This window comes from Strongylocentrotus purpuratus, unplaced genomic scaffold, assembly GCF_000002235.5.
Source record: "Strongylocentrotus purpuratus isolate Spur 01 unplaced genomic scaffold, Spur_5.0 spur5_scaffold_1, whole genome shotgun sequence".
Classification (NCBI taxonomy): Eukaryota; Metazoa; Echinodermata; class Echinoidea; order Camarodonta; family Strongylocentrotidae; genus Strongylocentrotus; species Strongylocentrotus purpuratus.
The window spans coordinates 23386825-23406520 of NW_022145594.1; the positions used below are offsets into that span (position 1 = coordinate 23386825).

General features: G+C 37.1%; 1 protein-coding gene across 1 annotated transcript in view; it reads left to right on the forward strand.

Moving 5' to 3' along the window:
* The window catches only part of LOC577692 (low-density lipoprotein receptor-related protein 2), an 83996-nt gene that overhangs the window by 34106 nt on the left and 30194 nt on the right, over positions 1–19696 (forward strand). The window contains exons 25-36 of the mRNA XM_030977833.1: positions 963–1076; positions 1629–1757; positions 2981–3322; positions 3914–4066; positions 5802–5927; positions 6937–7068; positions 8136–8480; positions 12075–12203; positions 12648–12764; positions 15789–15905; positions 17139–17264; positions 18648–18995. Of these exons, the coding sequence (XP_030833693.1) occupies positions 963–1076; positions 1629–1757; positions 2981–3322; positions 3914–4066; positions 5802–5927; positions 6937–7068; positions 8136–8480; positions 12075–12203; positions 12648–12764; positions 15789–15905; positions 17139–17264; positions 18648–18995 (2178 nt within the window). The remainder of the gene's footprint in view (positions 1–962; positions 1077–1628; positions 1758–2980; positions 3323–3913; positions 4067–5801; positions 5928–6936; positions 7069–8135; positions 8481–12074; positions 12204–12647; positions 12765–15788; positions 15906–17138; positions 17265–18647; positions 18996–19696) is intronic.

The window sequence follows — 19696 nt, forward strand, 5'->3', positions numbered from 1 at the left end:
TATATATCGCCTTAATACAAATGTCTCTAAGCGCTTTACAAATATACTATTACCCTGGTCATTGGATTCAGTGCTTGCCCGCACACAATGTGTGCACAATCTCTTGTCCCTGGGGAGCATTCCAGCCAGGCATTACAGGACGTTCAAAAACTGTTTGACCAACAATGACGGTCGCATCCTACCGGGTACCCATTTTAACACCTTGGTGGAGAGTAGCAAGTGCAGGTTAATATCTTGCCAAAGGATATTAGTGCCGTGTCGGGATTCGAACCCTCAAACTTCTTCTTCTTCTTCTTCTTCTTCTTTTTCTTCTTCTTTTTCTTCTTCTTCTTCTTCTTCTTCTTCCTCTTCTTCTTTCCCTTCTTCTTCATCTTCCTCTTCTTTCCTCTCTGTACTCGGAAATTTGTTCTTCTTTTAAATTTTTAAAATTGAATACTACTACTATACCAATTCACCTCTTACTTAATAATCAGACTTGATGATACTACTCTCCCTTCACCAAAGCCTGATCTTGAACAAGCTTTGCTTTTTAATTAGGCTCCTGACATTTTACATTGTTTTTCATATTGTCTGTCTTAGCTACACATCTCTCAAAACACCTTGCTATTTACTGTACATTATACTTCATTTAAGTTATCTACCTGTTATGCTTTGTAACTCTATAGTTTGTTTGAATCTGAATTCTTTTAATATATAAACGTGAACAAAATTAACTTTAACTTCAATTATATTAAAGTCATTGCTCAAAACCCTAACCCTAATATGAACCTTACCCCCACACCATATTCCTAACCACGCCTGGGTAGAGAATGGCAAATGTCAATTAGAATTTTGCCACTGGACATTCAGAATTGTTTTAATAAAAGACAAATAAACCTATTCAATCGATCAATCAAGTTTCTTATGAACGCTTCGTTGAAACAAGTCTCATTCACCCCCTTGTGTTCTGTTTGTCCCGGCAGCATGTGACCCAGACACACAGTTCACATGTGAGTCAAACGGAGCTTGTATACCAGCTCAATGGCAGTGCAACTACTTTACTAATTGCCCAGAAGGAGAGGACGAATCATCATGCGGTAAGCTTCAGCAAAAACAAGAGGAGCGATGAGCGATATTGCTCTCAAAAGCTCCAAAAGTAAATTTGTGTAAACATACGTGGACAAACAAAATCCAGATCAGATGGTAGCTAATCGGTTCGGATCTGAATTAGTTGTAAAGAAGAGATATAAAAGAAATATACCAAGCATCTAGTTCGAAAGTATAGTGAAATTAGATATCTTCGGGGGGACTGGCAATATACTTTAAATATACCTTGAAGGCCACACCTCGCCATCGTGGTGATGAAGATCCAATAGATAGTGTGGTGTGGCAGGGTTAAGGGGTCCCATGGGACCCATTTAAAGACCCAGGTTGGATAGTTGCCGTTTGAAGCTGAGGAGTGTGGGAGCATCAATGGCAGTTTGTGGCAGTAATACTATGCCAGTCCCTCCTCAGATAAATTATTTCTGCTTTACTTTCTCACAGCATGATATATAAATATCTCTCTCTTATTTTATAATTTTTAATATTTCACAATCCAGCCAGTGGTTGCAACATAATAGTAAACCCTTTGATTGCATTCCATACAGGTTTATGTGAAGATGATCAATTCACCTGTGGTGATGGCGCCTGTATACCTACTTACTATGTATGTGATGGCTACGATGACTGCTTTACGTCGGATGATGAAATGGACTGTGGAACAGTGGAGAACACAGGTTAGTGGGAGAGTCTGTTGTTGTATTAAAATTATTTAAAGCCTGTCTGTACTAGTTTGGCCAGGAGGGATTAGACCACCAAGCGTGGTCACTGGCAGGTGGCTATCTCATCAACTCAGCTCTCAATTAACATGAGAAAAAAAAGGATCATGGGGGACCAGCGGGCACAGCTTAGGCATTGTTTTCTACATAGAGGGAGCAAGTAGTGCAGAGGGGCTTTAATAGTAAGAAGAAGTTGATGATGATGGTGACAAGGATGATGATAATACTAATGATAGCAAAAGTAATAATGATAATAAAACATATGATCGCAAGCAATCTTCCTAAACTTCTGAAGAAGATTAGGGTCACCACAAAGATAGAACTCCTGCAGAAAGCAGCTCTGCTAGGTGCTGCAAGACTCTTACAAAAATGACTTGAGACCTAAGGCGACGGTTCGTAGCTAGCCCTTAAGTCTGCCAATGAGATCAAAACCAGCATAATAATGATGATAATAACAATGAATTAATAATGGTATTGATAATACATGTATATCTTGTTTACCTAGGATATTCATAATGTTCTCCCTTGAGGCCCTACAATCATACTGTTATCAAGCTATCCCCATAAGGTACTACACAATTCAAGGAATTTCGTCCGACTGGGTACCCACGTATGTACCCATGTACTTCACTCTGGTGGAGAATGGCAGATGTATGTAGATTACCGTCATGCCAAAGGACGTAAGTGCTATGGCAGGGTTCTACATGAAGTACTGTTTAACTTTATAGAGTATGATTTGATAACTTATTGAGTGTCGCATAAAAACTTCTCGGCCAATAATAATAATATAATATTCCGCTTTGTTATAGCGCTTAATACAAATGTCTCTAAGCGCTTTACAGATATACTATTACCCCAGTCATTGGATTCAGTGCTTGCACGCACACACTGTGTGCACAATCTCCACTCCCTGGGGAGCATTCCAGCCAGGCCTTACTTGACGCTCAAAAACTGTTTGACCAACAATGGTGGTCTCATCCTACCGGGTACCCATTTAACATCTGGGTGGCGAGTAGCAAGTGCAGGTTAATATCTTGCCAAAGGATATTAGTGCCGTGTCGTGATTCAAACCCTCGGCCTTCGCATCTTCGGTCAAGCGCCTTAACTAATCGGCCACGACACTCTTTAACTTGCTCTTTAACAAATAAAATATTTTGTCTAACCTATTGCTCCATAAACAGAGCACCTCACATTAATTACGGGTGAAGAGCATCAGATCCAATCCCCAGGTTACCCTTCACCACACGACACCCTCTGCTACTACCTCTGGGTCATCACGGTGCCAGAAGGACTCTACGTCCACGTTATCTTCAACGACTTCTCTGTCAGCCTCTGGACGTATCTCTCCCTCGGGACAGGCCCCGACCCAGACAACAGCACCTCGCTCTATGCCGTCTACTACCATCGTACCACTCCTAACGAGGCTGTCATCCCCAGCAATGTTGCCTGGTTGGACTATCACTGCGGTCACTACGCAAATGGCAGAGGGTTTGACCTGACTGTCACTACGACAGACATTAGCAGTAAGTTTCTAGTGCTGGTACAACTTTTGACATTATACATCTTTTGATGTAGCAGCATGCATACACCATTTGACTTCATACATCACGTAAAAGGGAAGGCCACCCTAATATTAAGTTGTTTTCAATAAAAAAAAATGAGAGAAGCATATTACCGGTACTGGAATTTTGAAGAAAATATGATGATTTAGCAAAGCTGCCAACCACTCCTATTTTAGAAGAATAATTTCTATTTCTAGCCCTGAAACCAAAATTATGAACACTACGGTAGTTTCCTCTTTTTCTTTCTTACACATTCTGTGTGGAAGGAAATGACTATTACTAACCGCCGCTGAAAAAACGCAGCATTTCTTCTACATTGTAATATGAATAGCAACTGCGCACAACAAATAACTTGTGGGTATTCACTGAGCTCTGTCATATGAGATTCAGAAATGTCACACATATTACACTTCACATCATCATTAAAAAAACGCAGCTGTTTTTGCTGTGTCATATCTGAGCGAGCAATAAGACAGGTTATGACTGTATTTTGCTACCCACTACCAATGATTGGCCAGTTCACATATAGTGTCCTATTTTATCCCTTCTCAGCTCATGTGTTTCCAGACTGTTCAGAAGGGCAGGTGCAGTGTTACGATGGGCATTGTATTGAAAGCCACTGGTTGTGCGACACAGAAAAAGACTGCTCGATGGGAGAAGACGAAGGAGACGGAAGACTTGCTAACTGTACTGCCTACGATCGCAGTAAGTTTTGAAAATGCCATTTGGATAGAGAAATTGATAGAGAGGAGATACTGAAATTGGGAGAGAGCTAGAGGGAGAGAAAATATTCATAGAGAGAGAAAGAGAGATTGTTTTAATAATGGGAGAGGACGAAGGAGAGGGAAGGCTTGCGAACTGTACTGCCTACGATCGCAGTAAGTTTTGAAAAGATGTGTATGAGCGAAATTGGAAGAGAGAGGATACACAATCTTTGAGAGAGCTAGAAGGAGAAGAAAATATTCATAGCGAGAGAAAGAGAGATTGTTTTAATAATGGGAGAGGAAGAAAGAGATGGAGGGCTTGCTTACTGTACCGCCTATGATCTTAGTAAGTTTTTTAAATGCCATATGAATAGAGAAATTGAAGAGAGAAGATATGGAAATTAAGAGAAAGTAAAATGTAGAGTGAAAAAAAAATGTACATAGAGGAGAGAGAGAATCATTGCTTTGGGATGAAGCAACATAATAGAGGGCTTGATAATTGTACCATGTACAATTGCAGTAAGTTTAGACAAATCTGTATGAACATATATATTTAAAGGGGGTATACGTGAGAGAGAGCAAGAGAAGAGAGGGTTACTCGGTGCTAGAGACTAGTACTAGGTGTCCGGGTGAGGTGGATTCTGCAAGCCCCTACCCTGTTATGGTTAAAGAGAGAGGGGAATAATAATAATAATAATAATAATAATAATAATAATAATAAATTTATATAGCGCAGCTTTTATACAAAATATATACAGAGAGAAAGAGAGTATGAACAAGATTTTGTTATCTTGAAGAGTAAGAGTGAGAGACAGAGAGAAAGAGAGAGTGATCAAGAGAGAGACAGAAAAAGGTGGGTGTTGCTCATTGCGAGAGGATGAAGCTGTACTGCATATGGTAAAATCCTGTTTAGATCTATGAAAAAAGTGAGGTTAACTCCGGAGGTTAATACCTTGTGTCATCCTTTGTCCACTAGATATAAACGCTCGTGGCACAACGGACAAAGCGCAAACACGAGGTAAGACGGACTAGCACGGCATGGCACAACCTCCGGAGGCATCCGGCATGATCCGTTGTTTGGGCATAGATCTAAATGCTTGCAGGGTAGAAACAAGAAGTCTTATCACTCTAAAGCGCGTGCCCTTGCTCCACCGACGTGATCGGCTGTGAAGATGGATGTAAACAATGAGATCAATCTGCTGAACATGTATTGACAATAACAGTGTGTGTTACCTATGTTTTGCTATAACATTGATATAAAAATATATCGCATGAAAACTTGATTTTCAATTTGTCTGATGAATATATATTTTTTTTAATTAAAAATATATTCCATGTAGACATCATCAATGAGCAACGCTGCCTTGCGAAGTTTTCTTTTTTTAAGTTTAATTTTTGCACAGCTGTAGTAATAGCATGCGCTGTTTCACTGTGGACGTGTTGCCATGACAACGTACCTCATGATTACCGTAGACGTGTAACCCCGCGCTCATTACCTCGTGTTTGAGAAGGATTGTCATCCGTGAATACCTCAGACAGTCGTCTGGTGTGATACCGAGTGACATAGATCTAAGCAGGGTATAAGTTAAAAGTTGCGTGAACAGAGAGACTAAAATGTTGATACAGAGAGGACAAAAGTGAGAAATATACTTCTTCTAAAGACTAGTATATTGGTATAACAGTCATCATTATCATCATCATAATCATCATCTTCATTTTTATGATACTCATTACAGGAGCATGTGGTAACCATGACAGCGAGTTTGAGTGTGACGATGGGACTGGATGCATTCATGCAAGCTTTGTTTGTGACAGTGTCTATGACTGTCCATTCACTGGTAGTGATGAACTCAACTGTCCAAGTAAGTTCCCTTATCATATGCAGATGTAATTTATCCAATCCCATCCAGAATGTATTTGATATACTGGTAGTTATTTTTTCTCTGGCAGTTACAAAGCGCTGCACATATTGTTCCACGTTTTAGGGCAATTAATCCCACCCTTGTATAATTAACAAGTTCATTGGTATGAAAGCAGAAAATAAGGGAAACAGTAAAGCAACAGGTTCAAATGAATCAGACCTAATAATAAGGGAGTTTGAAATATGACATAACTAAATCTAGATGTGAATCTCAAACTGGCAATTTGTTCAGTAGATTGTGATGTATTCATGGACAACTTCCCTCTTTAATTGCCATGTACCAAATATCATAATTTTGTTATTTTTTCCTTAGTGCCTTCTCTATTTGGGCACTACTCAAATTATAGTATGGATAGCATATCATTATAGGTCCTCTATAGAAAAGAAAAAAAACCTTCCTGAGTCATGCATTTTGAAAAATGGAAACTTTGATCACTTTGTGTGTTGAAACAAGTTGTACGGCACTACGTCACAGTGACTTTACCTATTCAGTCAATTTGCAGTGCCCATATATAAAGTGAATACATGTTTAGTGATTACTGCTTTGAAAAATTAATGAAAATAATGATAAGTATAATGATGATTATAATAATAACAGTAATGATAATGGTAAAAACTAATATTTATAGTAATAATAATATAAACAATTAAAAGTATATAGTAGTAGTAGTAGTTTCAGTAGAAGTAATATTAATAGTAGTAGTAATAGAGGTAGAAGTAGGAGTAGAAGTAGTAGTAGTACATGTACATGTAGTAACAATAGTGGTAGAAGTATTAGTAAGAGTAGTGGTATTGTTGTTATTGTTATTCATGTTTTTATTATTATTATCATTATAATTATTGTTGTTGTTATTATTATCTTAATATTGCTATTGTTGTTGTTATTATGATTATAATTGTTATCATCCATGCTGTTGTTGTTAATCACATTGAATATGTTTGGCTTGCAGGGGATTGTACTGTTCATGAGTTTGAGTGTCCTGGTCGTCAGTGCATCCCAAAGACCTTAAGATGTAACTTCTTTACTGATTGTTTGCTGGGTCAAGACGACGAGCTCAACTGTGGAACGCCACAAAATACAGGTATGCTGAAGAGCCCTATGTCTAAATTGACCAGGATGTTCTCTTATATTCCTCTAATGCTTCGTCTGATGATTTGATTCAATTCAATTCAATGTATTGATTTCATGAAATACAAAGAGATAATATATCGTCGGTGAGGTGACAAAACCTTGTATCTCAATTTTTTGAGATTTTGATTTTTTTGCATAATTTTGTACCTAATGGTCTACGACACCACCTGATAAATCCATGAAACGCCTCCTCAGTTTTTTCACAAATTCCACACACACACACCCTTAAACTAAACCTTGTAACTTAAACCCCCTTCAAATCCTCGTAAATCATTCAGAGTTGAAAGTAAGAACTCGTATCTCAATTTGTATCCAAACTAAAAACTCTTATCTCAATGTAGATAAACGCAAAAAACCTTGTAACTCACTTTCAAATATAAAAACAATTATTTTACTGTATTTCAACAAAGACATTAAAAATTGTATAAATATTCCAGTTTTAAAAAGAAAGGACGGTGTCACAGCACTAAATTTGTTGAGACAGGAAAGTTTTTTCGCTCTCCTGAAAATTCATGATTTTTGAGATACAAGGTTTTGTCAGCCCACCGACGATATTTTAAAATTGTGCCTAAAAAACCAGTGGCTTGCAAAAAAACACAGCCATTCCCGTTAAATACAGGGTTACCTGCTTTCTCTAATATTACTTTCATGCTTCATCTGGTATTATCCCTTTCATTCTAAAGAATGAATAAATGTGCTACAATTCTCATCAAAAATCGAGCAAGAACAAACAAAGTCATTTCACAAAAAGTGGCCTTGTCATTTTTACCTTGCAAAAAAAACTGTTCTAGCTTGTGCCTGCACACTCATTTATTTTACATGCTGTTCAGGAACAGACTAGGTGATTTTTATGATCTAAAATTAATGTTGAAAACATAAATACTTGAATAGAAAAATAAACAAAATGAATAAGAGAGAGAGGGAAAGGCAAATTCAATTCCGAATCTTAATTCATAGTTTTATGGAAAGAAGGAGAAATCACCTAATATTTGATATATATCTTTCCTATCAACCCAGAATATATCTTCTTGGATGGAAACACCACAATGCTGAAGTCAATGAATTTCCCTGATGACTATCCGAAGAACGAGTACACAGTGACCCATGTTTCCACGGTTCCAGGAAAGGTGATTAACGTGACGTTCAACACACTTGAGCTCAGCCTCTTGTCCTACCTCGTCTTTGGCAATGGCACAGATACTCATGACTTTAGTCAGATCTTTGAGGTCTACACGCACAAGACTTCATTCCCACCTAGTACCCTTTCAATCGGTCATGAGCTCTTCATCGAGTTCTTTTCAAACATCTACGGGGGCTCACAAGGATATGATATTACCCTTGAGGCAGTCGACGCCCCACCTGGTGAGCTTTTCTCTTTCAAATGGGACTGGGTGTAGACTTAATTCTTGATTATTTTCTAAAGATTTGTGATACATCAGATTTTGTTTTGTTTTGTTCATTTTTTGTTGGTGTAATTTTGGTTGTAATGTTGTATATACAGTCAAACCTGTCTACAGCAGTCGCCCAAGGGAAACACAAAAAACGGTCTTTATAGAAAGGTAGTCTTTGTAGACAGGTTGCTTTAGTACATGTTTCAAAGAGAAACCATTTTCAAGGGAAACAAAAAATGTGCTTGCTGTAGACAGGTGGTCACTAAAGCAGGTTTGACTGTATATATATATATATATATATATTGTGCAATCGCAAACAATAATCAGATCAGGTATCAACTGATGATTTATGACAGCTGGTCCCTGTAAGGAGAGTCTCTTTTCGGCCAATCAAATTTGTTCGCTGCTGCTCAGATGGTGTTATGGGTAACAAATCTAGGGTGATCGTTGAATTCCACGTGTGTTTCGCTGTCTGCCCTTTGTCCGCACACAGACCAGCACCCGGCACTCAGGCGCAATTGCTCTGTGCTATGGATTCATAGAACCCCAATTTCAATGGCCTGTTATCCCTCCTTATCAAGTTATTCTTCAGATGCCTGGGACAATCTAAGGGGCATTTTGGGCGGTGAATTGAGTGCAATTCTCTGTACCTGGCAGGAATTCATTCCTCGAAATGCTGGAGTGCTGTATAAACGGCGGCTAGGCTAAAGCCGGGGTAATAATAAATGCACCTCAGAATAGAATTATCTAGATAGACGGCGCTATAGAAATGCCTATTATTATTATTATTATTATTATGAAAATAAAGCATAGGTTACATTAACTCATATCCTGCAATAAGGCTGCATGCACGCTACCGTTAAAGTGCTTTGTACAAACGAGCGCGCTATCGATTGGCTGCTTAATTCACGCAAGCGAGCTACTGCTTCGCTGCCTCATGCATGTTTGCTCGCATTCGTAATAGCAGTTATTGTTCATGCCAATTGTTCTTCTCTGTGTTGTTTTTCACTCATCTGCTCCTCTTTATTCTCCTCCATTTCTCACTTTTCTCTTCTTCTTCTTCTCCTTCTGCTTGTCCTTCTTGTTCTTTTCCTTCTTCTTCTCCTCCGCCTTTTTCTTCTCCTCCTTTTTCTTCTTCTCCTTCTCCTTTTTCTTTGTTTCCTCCTTCTCATCCTTCTTCTTTGTCATCTTCTTCTCTTTCTTCTTCTTTTACTTCTTCACCTAAAGTCATCTAGACCCAATATAAAACCTAATCAGGCCCAAAACCCTAACCCTATTAAAGGGATCGTTTAACAATGTTAAATCTGCGATACACGGCCTTACGTGTTATCAGTGTCTGTGATATGGTGTAATATTGAAGTCCAAAAAAAATGCGCTTCAAAATAATCAAGAAGTGCGTCAAAAATGTAAAAATCTTTTAGTGACCGGTTTTATCATACTCGTTTTCCCAATAGACTAGTGTTATGAAAACCGTTTGGCAAACGGTTTTCAAAATTTGTAATTCCAATCATAAATATCTTGATAATCAGACAGGCGATCGGCTTGTAAAAGTCATAGGGTTCCTGACTGACCTAAAGGTTTATAATTATCATTACAGCATGAGCTAAATCCAGAATTTTGTTTCAGAATCTGAGACAAAGTTAATACCGGATCCCTTTAATAGCGGGTAGCAGTCAATCTCCTTGAAATTCTGTGGATTTATCCTAGTCAGGGTCACCCGGTCATGGGAACACCAGGGGGGTGTTTCACAAAGATTCTAAGTAGAACTTAACTCTAAGTTGGACTTAAATATTATGGAGAGCCATTTTTAGCCTCATAATGAAATATATCAAAAAGCAAAAATCCACATATTTTAGACTTTTCATAAATTCCACATCAAGAACATGAAATTGAATTGAATTGAATTGAATTTATTTATTCACCACCATTGAAAACATTGAAACAAAAGATAAATGTACAATGACAATGTCAATATAACATAAATGCATGACATGAATTATAAACAGTACATGTTCTACAGCGATATACATGTACATTATAACAAAGATAAAGCAAACTTTGCTTCAAGAGTAAAACAATAAATGACTAATTACAATGAGTTTGTGATCGATGGTAAAATAGAGTCAAAATAGCACATGTGCTAGTCGAGTCTGACTCTCGTTATCTAAAGCCTAAAATAAAGTTTATTTAAAAATACATGATGGGTTTCCAAATCTTATAAATAAGATTTGTGTATAATATTAAAATGAGACTGGTTACTATGTACAACTATATAGTTACGAGGTTATGATTAGTGGTTTTCACTTAAGAGTAATTTTGTAAGTTTTTTACGAAAAGAGGTTCTTGATCTCTCAATTCTTAGATCAGTAGGAAGCATATTCCAAAAATTACTTCCAACAAACGAAACAGAAAACTTTCCTTGGTCTGTTTTGAATAAAGGAAGACGTAATTGTCGACCCATTTTTTGTCTTGTGGAATATTCATGTTGTATCATACTGCAATAATGTTTTAAGGAATGAGGTAATCGTTCATTTATCAAATCAAACACAAAAGTACAAATAGATAATTTATGCAATTTAAAAACATTCAACAATTTGAGGTCATGAAACAGTGCATTAGTATGAGTACGATGTGGCTTGAAAGTTATAGCACGTACAGCCATGGTAATAGAAAATATGAATGATTTAAATCAACATTTTATGCCTTTTAAACTAACTTTTACTAAATATTTCCAAGGGTGCTTATGGCTTTCCATAATTTGTTAAGACTAACTTAGAGATAAGTTCAACTTAGATTCTTTGTAAAACACCCCCCTGGAGAGTCATGGAAAATAAGTTCTTGGGGAAAGTCATGGAAATTGATCATGGGTTTTATTAGATTTGGGGTATCAAGGTAAACAATCCAGTGGTCTTAGAGGTCAATTTCCATGAAATTCTGTTTATAGCCACAATGTTTGTAATTGCTCTGAAGTCATGTACATGTCACATCAAGACATTCCTGATTGATTGATAGATTTTATGTGTTCATTTCATATAACAATTGTTTGCACAATAAAGAATATAGTTGACAAAGTAAGATCAAAATTATGAAATGAAACAGGAACCTACTGGAAAGCATAGCTTGTTTTTGTAGGTTCCCATGAATAAATATAATATGAACATTATTATCATAAATCATTTTAAAGTGTCTTAATAATCACAGTAAAATAGATATAATATAATAACATATTTTTGTAAACCATTTTAAAGTATCTAAATAATCAAAGAAAATACAAAAAGAAAAGAATGACAAAAACGGGACACAAAGGACAGGAGAATGACATAAAAAAATAAGACAAGACATGACAAAACAAGTCATAACACGACAAGATAAACAAGACAGGATGGGACAAGACATACAAAAGGACATGACAGGACAAAACAAATATCCAACAGTGTATGTGATTGTTTTTATACATTCTATTATACAATAGGATACAAACTGTACATGTACATGTACTTCATGCCAAAATCAAGAACAGGTGAAAAACAACCTTTTATTTTATTTTTTTAATACTTATTTTCAGATGTGACATTCCCTCCATGCGCTGATGATCAGTTCCAATGTGAGGGTGATGGGGAATGCATACCATTAAGCTTTCTTTGTGATCAGGAACAAGATTGCGGAGATAACAGCGATGAAGTGAACTGTGAAGGTAGTGTACAAACTCTTTAATTTTGGTAGAGACAAAGGGGCCAATTATATTCAAGGAGAACAGTTACGGCAGAGTTTCTGGCTCTTAGAAAAATATAGTTTCACTTTTTTTGTGTATGTTGAAAATGGTGATACAGATAGTGATGATGATTATGGTGATGTTAGGAATGAAGGTGTTGATGATGGTGATGATGAAAAATGTGATGATGATGATGTTGTTGATGTTAGTATTTGTTGACAAAGATGACGATGATAGTATTGATGACAATCATGATGTCAAGATGTAGATGATGATGATGATGATGATACAGTTAATGATCACTGATGATCATGATGATGATTTAAAATGATGATGGTGATGGTAAATGTGCTCCTTTAAATAGTTTTTGTTTTCAGGATTAATACAATAAATGCATCTGTTTGGATTTGATTTTTTTTTCTACAGATCTATCATGTGGGCCTGATCAATTTGAGTGTTATTGGACTGGCCAGTGTATACGTCAGGATTCGGTATGCGACGGTCTTTATGACTGTTTCTATGGAGAAGATGAAGAGGACTGTGGTACGTATTAATAGCAGATTATTATCTTCTTTTTAAACTTTATTGTGTGTTTGTGTGATGTGTTTTGCAATAATACAACAAAAGCTACATGTATGTGTACTTCATGTATCAACAATACTGATTTGTGGATTTAGTCTACATGCCAGACTGTAATTTGACACTTCAAAACAATGCCATAAAGTCTTGAGCAGTTCCTCACTCTGTCAGTCTCTGGGTGTCCCATGAAGAGCTTAGTCTGCAAGCACAGACCCTAATTTGACACTTTATTGAAAAATCATTATGCCTTGAGAGAAGTCTAGCCCAGCTAGCTACTGGTGTGTCAGGAGCAGCTACAGTACATGGCCTATGGTAGTCTTATAGTGCACACTCACTTTTACGACTGACCAGGGTTTGTGCTTGCAGACTATGAAGAGCTACAGTCCAGGGGCCGTATTCTGAACCCTGTGTTATCTCTAATATTGTTGTATCTTTGGAGATAAGATAAAGTTGGTATTCCGAACATAGTTTTTTGTTTTGTTTTTTTGTTTTATCTTTTGTTGTATCTTTCTCTCTTCTCTTTGGCCGCGCCTGTGCTTAAACTCTTGTGCGTTTGTAATAGTGTGTATTATTACAAAAATGGCGCTTAATCCTCATTTGCATATGCGCATGGGAGATAATATGACAAGATAATTGGTATTCTGAAAATTGTTGTATCTTATCTTATCTTATCTTGCATGGTATTTACAACAATATTTACAACAGGTAGGGGGTTGTTGTATCTTTTGTGGTGATATAATGGCGGCAATCTTCCTTAACCAGAACCAACTTCGTGCCAATAGCTAGTTAGAAGAAGATTGTGTGTTGACCGGAAACATCACAGATGAGAATTTTAAAGAAATTACATGCTTGGATATGACAATTTTAATGCTCTCATCTTAACCATTTAAGTGAAAGTGTGACTTGTCTTCATGATCCACATGCCACAGCGCATATGATGACGCGCATAATAAGCGCTCAATTAACTAATTACGCCCTAGATTAGTATGCGCTAGGCGCATCTTCAGATATGGCATAAAGTATTCCTATTGGCTGACCTACTTATCATGCTTATATAAAATAGATTTTGATTGGTAGGGTCCATAAAAATGGGCATGTCATCAGTGGTCAAAGTATGATTTTCAGAATACCAACTTACAACAATATTAGCGCTGTGTAATCTCTGGAAGATACAACAAAAGATAATACAAAACTGACAACAATCATGTTCAGAATACCGCCCCAGGGGCGTAGGGATGGAGTGGGATACGTGTCTATAAGTCTCGTACCTCAAAGCCTCTGTTATGCATTGTGGCTGACAAGCTAGGTTTTGTAACAATTATAGGTAAAGACCAGTTTTGGAAATGCCCCATTCTCAAAAAAATGAAATGGAAGCTCTTATAACCAATCATGTGAAAGAATATGTTTTGACTAATACGTGATGATACAAATTTTGCTGAGAAACCGCCTACTAATTGATATATTTGGTAACTTATTATATCTATTTGGACCTGATAGATATCGCGCACATGTCGCATAGTCCCATGTACATCTTTCTGTGTACAGTGATTGTAACTTTACCAAGACTGGGCCAAATTTCTTATAATTTTGATGATTCCAGAACCTTGCAGTACACACCAATACTTACATTTATATGCTAGATGATCAACCTTTTCTGATTGATTCCACAACGTTTCTTTCACAATGCAAACGTATGACCAGAACTGGTCTTTATCTTTAAACTACAGCTCATGAGTGACGTAACTTGAAAATTCTTTCTTTCTTCACAATCAGTAGATAAATTAGTATAAATTAAACTGTAACTAGAAAGAACCCATTTTCAAATCACATTATCAACAGATAATACTCGCTATAGCTAGTAGGTCTGAAATGCCTGCATGTAGCCTTATAGTCTTGGACATAATATCAAGCCACTACCAGAACTGTTGACAAACTTCATGTGTACGGCGGCACAGGTGGTAAACGTAGTATGCATGCGAAATGTATGTACAACGTGTCCGAAGGCTATTTCTAGGTTCCTCAATTTTTTATGGCAGCAACGAAAAAACAAGAGAACGATACTCTAAATCATCCCGACGACCAGTTTGTAAAAATGGAAGGCTCTTTTCAAAACATTGAGAAAATGACGGACTTAACTTTAAAATACCCCACCAAAAGGTAGTATGTCCGTTGGTCATCAAATGAGCCAACAGACCCTTTATTGTAGTCCAGTCCTTTTGTATTTATTCTAGACAAGTTTTCCCACCTGCTAACTAACACAACCAAAGAAAGTTGATGTTACTATTTCTATGCATCCAGACATTACTCTGGCCCATCACACAACCAACTATCTCAGTTTTAGTATGTCAACAATATTTGTGCGCGTTTTTCGTTTTGATCCACTTTTGATACCGCTTAAAAATCATGATAAATAACTGTGATTCTCGCCAGAAAATAAAGTACACACACACACACACACACAATCAACACCGGCATGCACAGCGCAGCCAAGTGAAATAGACCGGAATAACTTGGCCACCAAACTCTCCTGGAGTGCAATTGAAAATAACATAAACAGGGATTTTTAATATATTGGCAATAGTGAGAATTGTTGACAGCTAGTTGTGCTAGCAGACCCTGTACAGCGTGTCCCAGGAAAAATGAAAAAGTCAAAAATTCTACTGCAATTTGGTATCCCACTAACCTTAATCATCATATAAATCAACTCCTATGCACTGTAACATCCAATATTATTTATTGCTTGCATTTATTTTTGTATTTTTTTTATATATTTGGATTTGGATTTTGTATTTTATTTTATTTGTCAAAAGTTCCATTTGTATACCAGCCTAGTTGTTGAATGGGATTTTACCATGTTTTGAATAAATGAATCGATCAATTAATCAAACCAGGTTTTCTTTACAGTGTACAAATGTAAATATCTGTTTGTGGGTCTACCAAGTTTTACACACGATGTTGTAACATGAATATGTGTTTGCGGGTCTCCAGGTTTTACCTGCTATCCTTGGCAGTTCGCATGTGAGGATCGAACGTGTATACCAATAAATTGGGCTTGTGACTACTACCCTGACTGCCCCATTGGCGAAGATGAAAGATCTTGTGGTGGTAAGTATAATTAGCTCCAGGCTATAATAATAATAATAATAATCTTTTAAAGTCCACTCCAAATTTGATTCAACCGAAAATGGAAATTCTTTTTGCCCAATTGATCGTAATTCCGGCAGCCACTGAGCACTGCCAGATTGACGTTGCTCTATCCCTTATTGTTGAACGCCAAACAAGGTAGCAGCAACTCCCGTTTTTTAACGTCTTTTGGTATAACGAGGCCGGGGTTCGAACCCACGACCTCCTGGTTGTGAGGCGGACGCTCTACTGACTGAGCCAACACACCGGTATAGTGCTACAAACTTCTACATGTATGTTTAGGTTGAGGTGTATGGGGTTTTAGTTTAGGTGTAGGTTTACTACTATTTTGTTTAGTTCAGGGTTGAAGTTTTGAATTCAGCAAGTATAGAAGTTGACCACAGGGTTGCTGTCCATATGAGTGTCAGTATTTGAATACATGGTACATGCATGTACAGAGGAGATGGAATGGAGATGGTTATTTTCTGGCATGAATTAATTATGAGATGAAGATGGGCAATTCCAGCTTAATGGATAGTGAATTATTTAAGATAGTTTTAAGTAAAATCAATACATGATCAGACACATTTGACTATCAGGGAAATGCATAGCAAGTTTCACAGTATTTCACTGAATAGTTTAAGAGAAAATGGACTCTTAATTGTCACAGAAATGACAAATTATGCATAACAGACGTTCGTGTCCGTTTTTATAAACCTCTAAAGCATTGCTTTGTAATGTTCATTAGGTCATGCAAACCTCTTATCAGTAATCTTTCTTCTATTCATCACAATGCGCAATCAAAAAATTCAGTTAAATAATATGAGACCCAAAGATAGGATGTTTGGACAAAAAATGTTGCACACATTTGCAATAGGGGCGGTTAACGAAAATCAGACATGAATATACTATTTATATACCCATCGAATTAAAGAGCTTGTTAATTGTGCTCATTTGTTTTTATATTGAATTCATCATAGTACCGTAGCACAAACATTCTCAAAGTTATGGCCAATTTGATAATTTTGGGCAAGTGAACATTTCCTTAAAAATATCCATCTGTTGACACTTGGTGCTTATTAAATCAGTGGACTTAATCTACCTAAGGAGGGTTAAAACCTCTTCCAAGTTAATACACGTATCAATTCAGCCGTTAAGTCGAGCATCACAGCAATATATCATCCAGGCTTCCATTCTGTTTATCTCTACATACAGCATGCGAAGAAGGGTTCTTTAACTGCACTGACGGGGCCTGCATTCCAGACTACTATGTTTGTGATGCATATAATGACTGCTTCACAGAGGTAGATGAGGATAGCTGTGGTAATCCAAGTAACACTGGTAAGAGTTATTGCATTATTTTACAACTAAGTTGACCAGCATTTTTTCTGTAAACTGGCAACTTCATTACACTGGTGGCAGCGGTGGGATGCATCATATTTTTTTAGAAAAGAAGTAGAAATAAACATTTCCCTCACGTCAACTCCCCGTTGACTTAAGCTCACGCACGCCAGCTATTCTCCTGACGACGGATAGTCAACCTGTTCGAAACGTCGAGCCACTCCCGCCACCCATCCTCTCCAAGCGCTATAGTTCTCCTTAGAACTATAACCTAAGAATGATATCCAACAGTCTTTTTCAAGACTACACCAACAGTCCTTTTCAGGACTACACACCCTCAAGAAAGATCACCTTTTCAGGACTCCTCAATCCTCCCTCTCTCTCTCACATGGTGCAGCCGCAAGCCTACTCTATATCTACATCACAGTGCAAGCCGATACTTACAAGCAGCATCTAAAGAAAAAATAACATTGACATTTCTTATAATGACAGCATTTTTGTGGTAAAAGGAGATTTATGTTAGAGGTTAATTAGGAGCTCTCTGATGTGGCTTTTCAGTTTGACAAAGTTTGCTTCTTATATTTATATTATCGATGAGGTGTTTTACTGTAAAGGTACATTAGCGTTAATTTGAGAAGTGTTACACTGTGTATGTGATACAGAAGCTGATGAAGATAGCTATGATAATCCAAGTAATATCAATATGACATCACTTTTTGAAGGGCTAGATAGACCAGGGGGGTGTTTCACAAAGATCCTAAGTTAAACTTATCTCTAAGTTGGACTTAAAAATTATGGAAAGCCATTAGCATCTTTGAAAATATTTTGTAAGACTTATTTTGTAAGGCATAAAATGTTGATTCAAATCATTCATAGTTTCTATCATCAAGGAGACTTCATGTTCTGGATGTGGAATTCATAAAAAGTCTAAAATACTTGAATTTTTGCTTTTGAATATATTTCATTTTAAGGCTCCAATGGCTGTCCATAATTTTTAAGTCCAACTTAGTGTTAAGTTCTACTTAGGATCTTTGTGAAATACTCCCCTGGATCTCTACTTCAAATTGACAACATTGTTAAAATAAAGGCAGCGGTGAGATGAAGAAGTTTAAATAAAATATTGAGAATAAAAGAAGGAAAAAAATCATTGTAATATAGTCTCATCAGTATCAGATGGCATAGATGCTCCTTTTCCATGTATGCTGATAGGCACAAAACAAAAGGCACAACTGAAAAGAAAGATTGCCTTTTCCTTCAGTCAAATACATGTCATTATTTTAATGTAATTTTAAGATCAATAAAAAAAGGTTAAGCCAAGTTTATCTCAGCCACCTACAAAAATGTGGACCATTATGATAAATGTCAATCGTTCGTTCTCTACAGAGCAAATCACCCTTGGTCTTGGAGAAGAACGATCCATCCAATCTCCCGGCTACCCCGAGGCTTCTCAACATGACTCACTATGCTATGTGGAATGGATTGTCACCGTTCCGGAAGGCTACGCCCTTCATCTCGTCTTCAACGACTTCTCGGTACCCATCCACGCCTGGTTGCGAATCGGGACCGGTGCGGACGCTGACGATGATTCCAGTCGCTATGCTGTCTACTACACTCGTACAAACCCTAGAGAGGTAGTCGTTCCTGACAGCACCGCATGGATCTCGTATCACTGCGGATCGAACGGGATGGCCAGAGGTTTCGACATTACTCTAAGACCAACAAATAAAACAAGTAAGTATTATTATCCCCTCGCTGACGAAGTCGGAGGGGAAATAGAAATGCTGCCGTCTGTCCTACCTTCCGTGCGTGCGTCCGTTCGTAACAAATTTGGTTTTCGATCGATAACTTCAGTAATGTTTGACGAATTATAATAAAATTTGATATGTAGGTACATGATATCAAAATACAGGCTAAGTTCAATTTCGGAGTATGTAAGTCAAAGGTCAAAGGTCATAGCTCATTAAATATGTGAAAAAATACCCATCTGGTTTCCGATCGATAACTTTAGTAAAGTTTGATGGAATTTAATGAAATTTGATATGAAGGTACATGGTATCAAAACACAGCCTAAGGTCAATTTCCAAGCAGTAGGCCAAAGGTCATAGCTCAATAAATATGCAAATCTGGTTTCCGATCTATAACTTTAGTATTATTTGACGGATTGTAATGAAATTTGATATGAAGGTTCATGGTATCAAAACACAGCCTAAATTCGATTTCAGAATATGTAGGTCAAAGGTCATAGCTCATTAAATATGCAAATCTGGTTTCCGATCTATAACTTTAGTATTATTTGACGGATTTCAATGAAATTTGATATGAAGGTACATGGTATCAAAACACAGCCTAAGTTTAATTTTTGAGTATGTAGGTCAGGTCATAGCTCATTAAATATGCGAAATCTGGTTTCTGATCCATAGTTTTAGTATTGT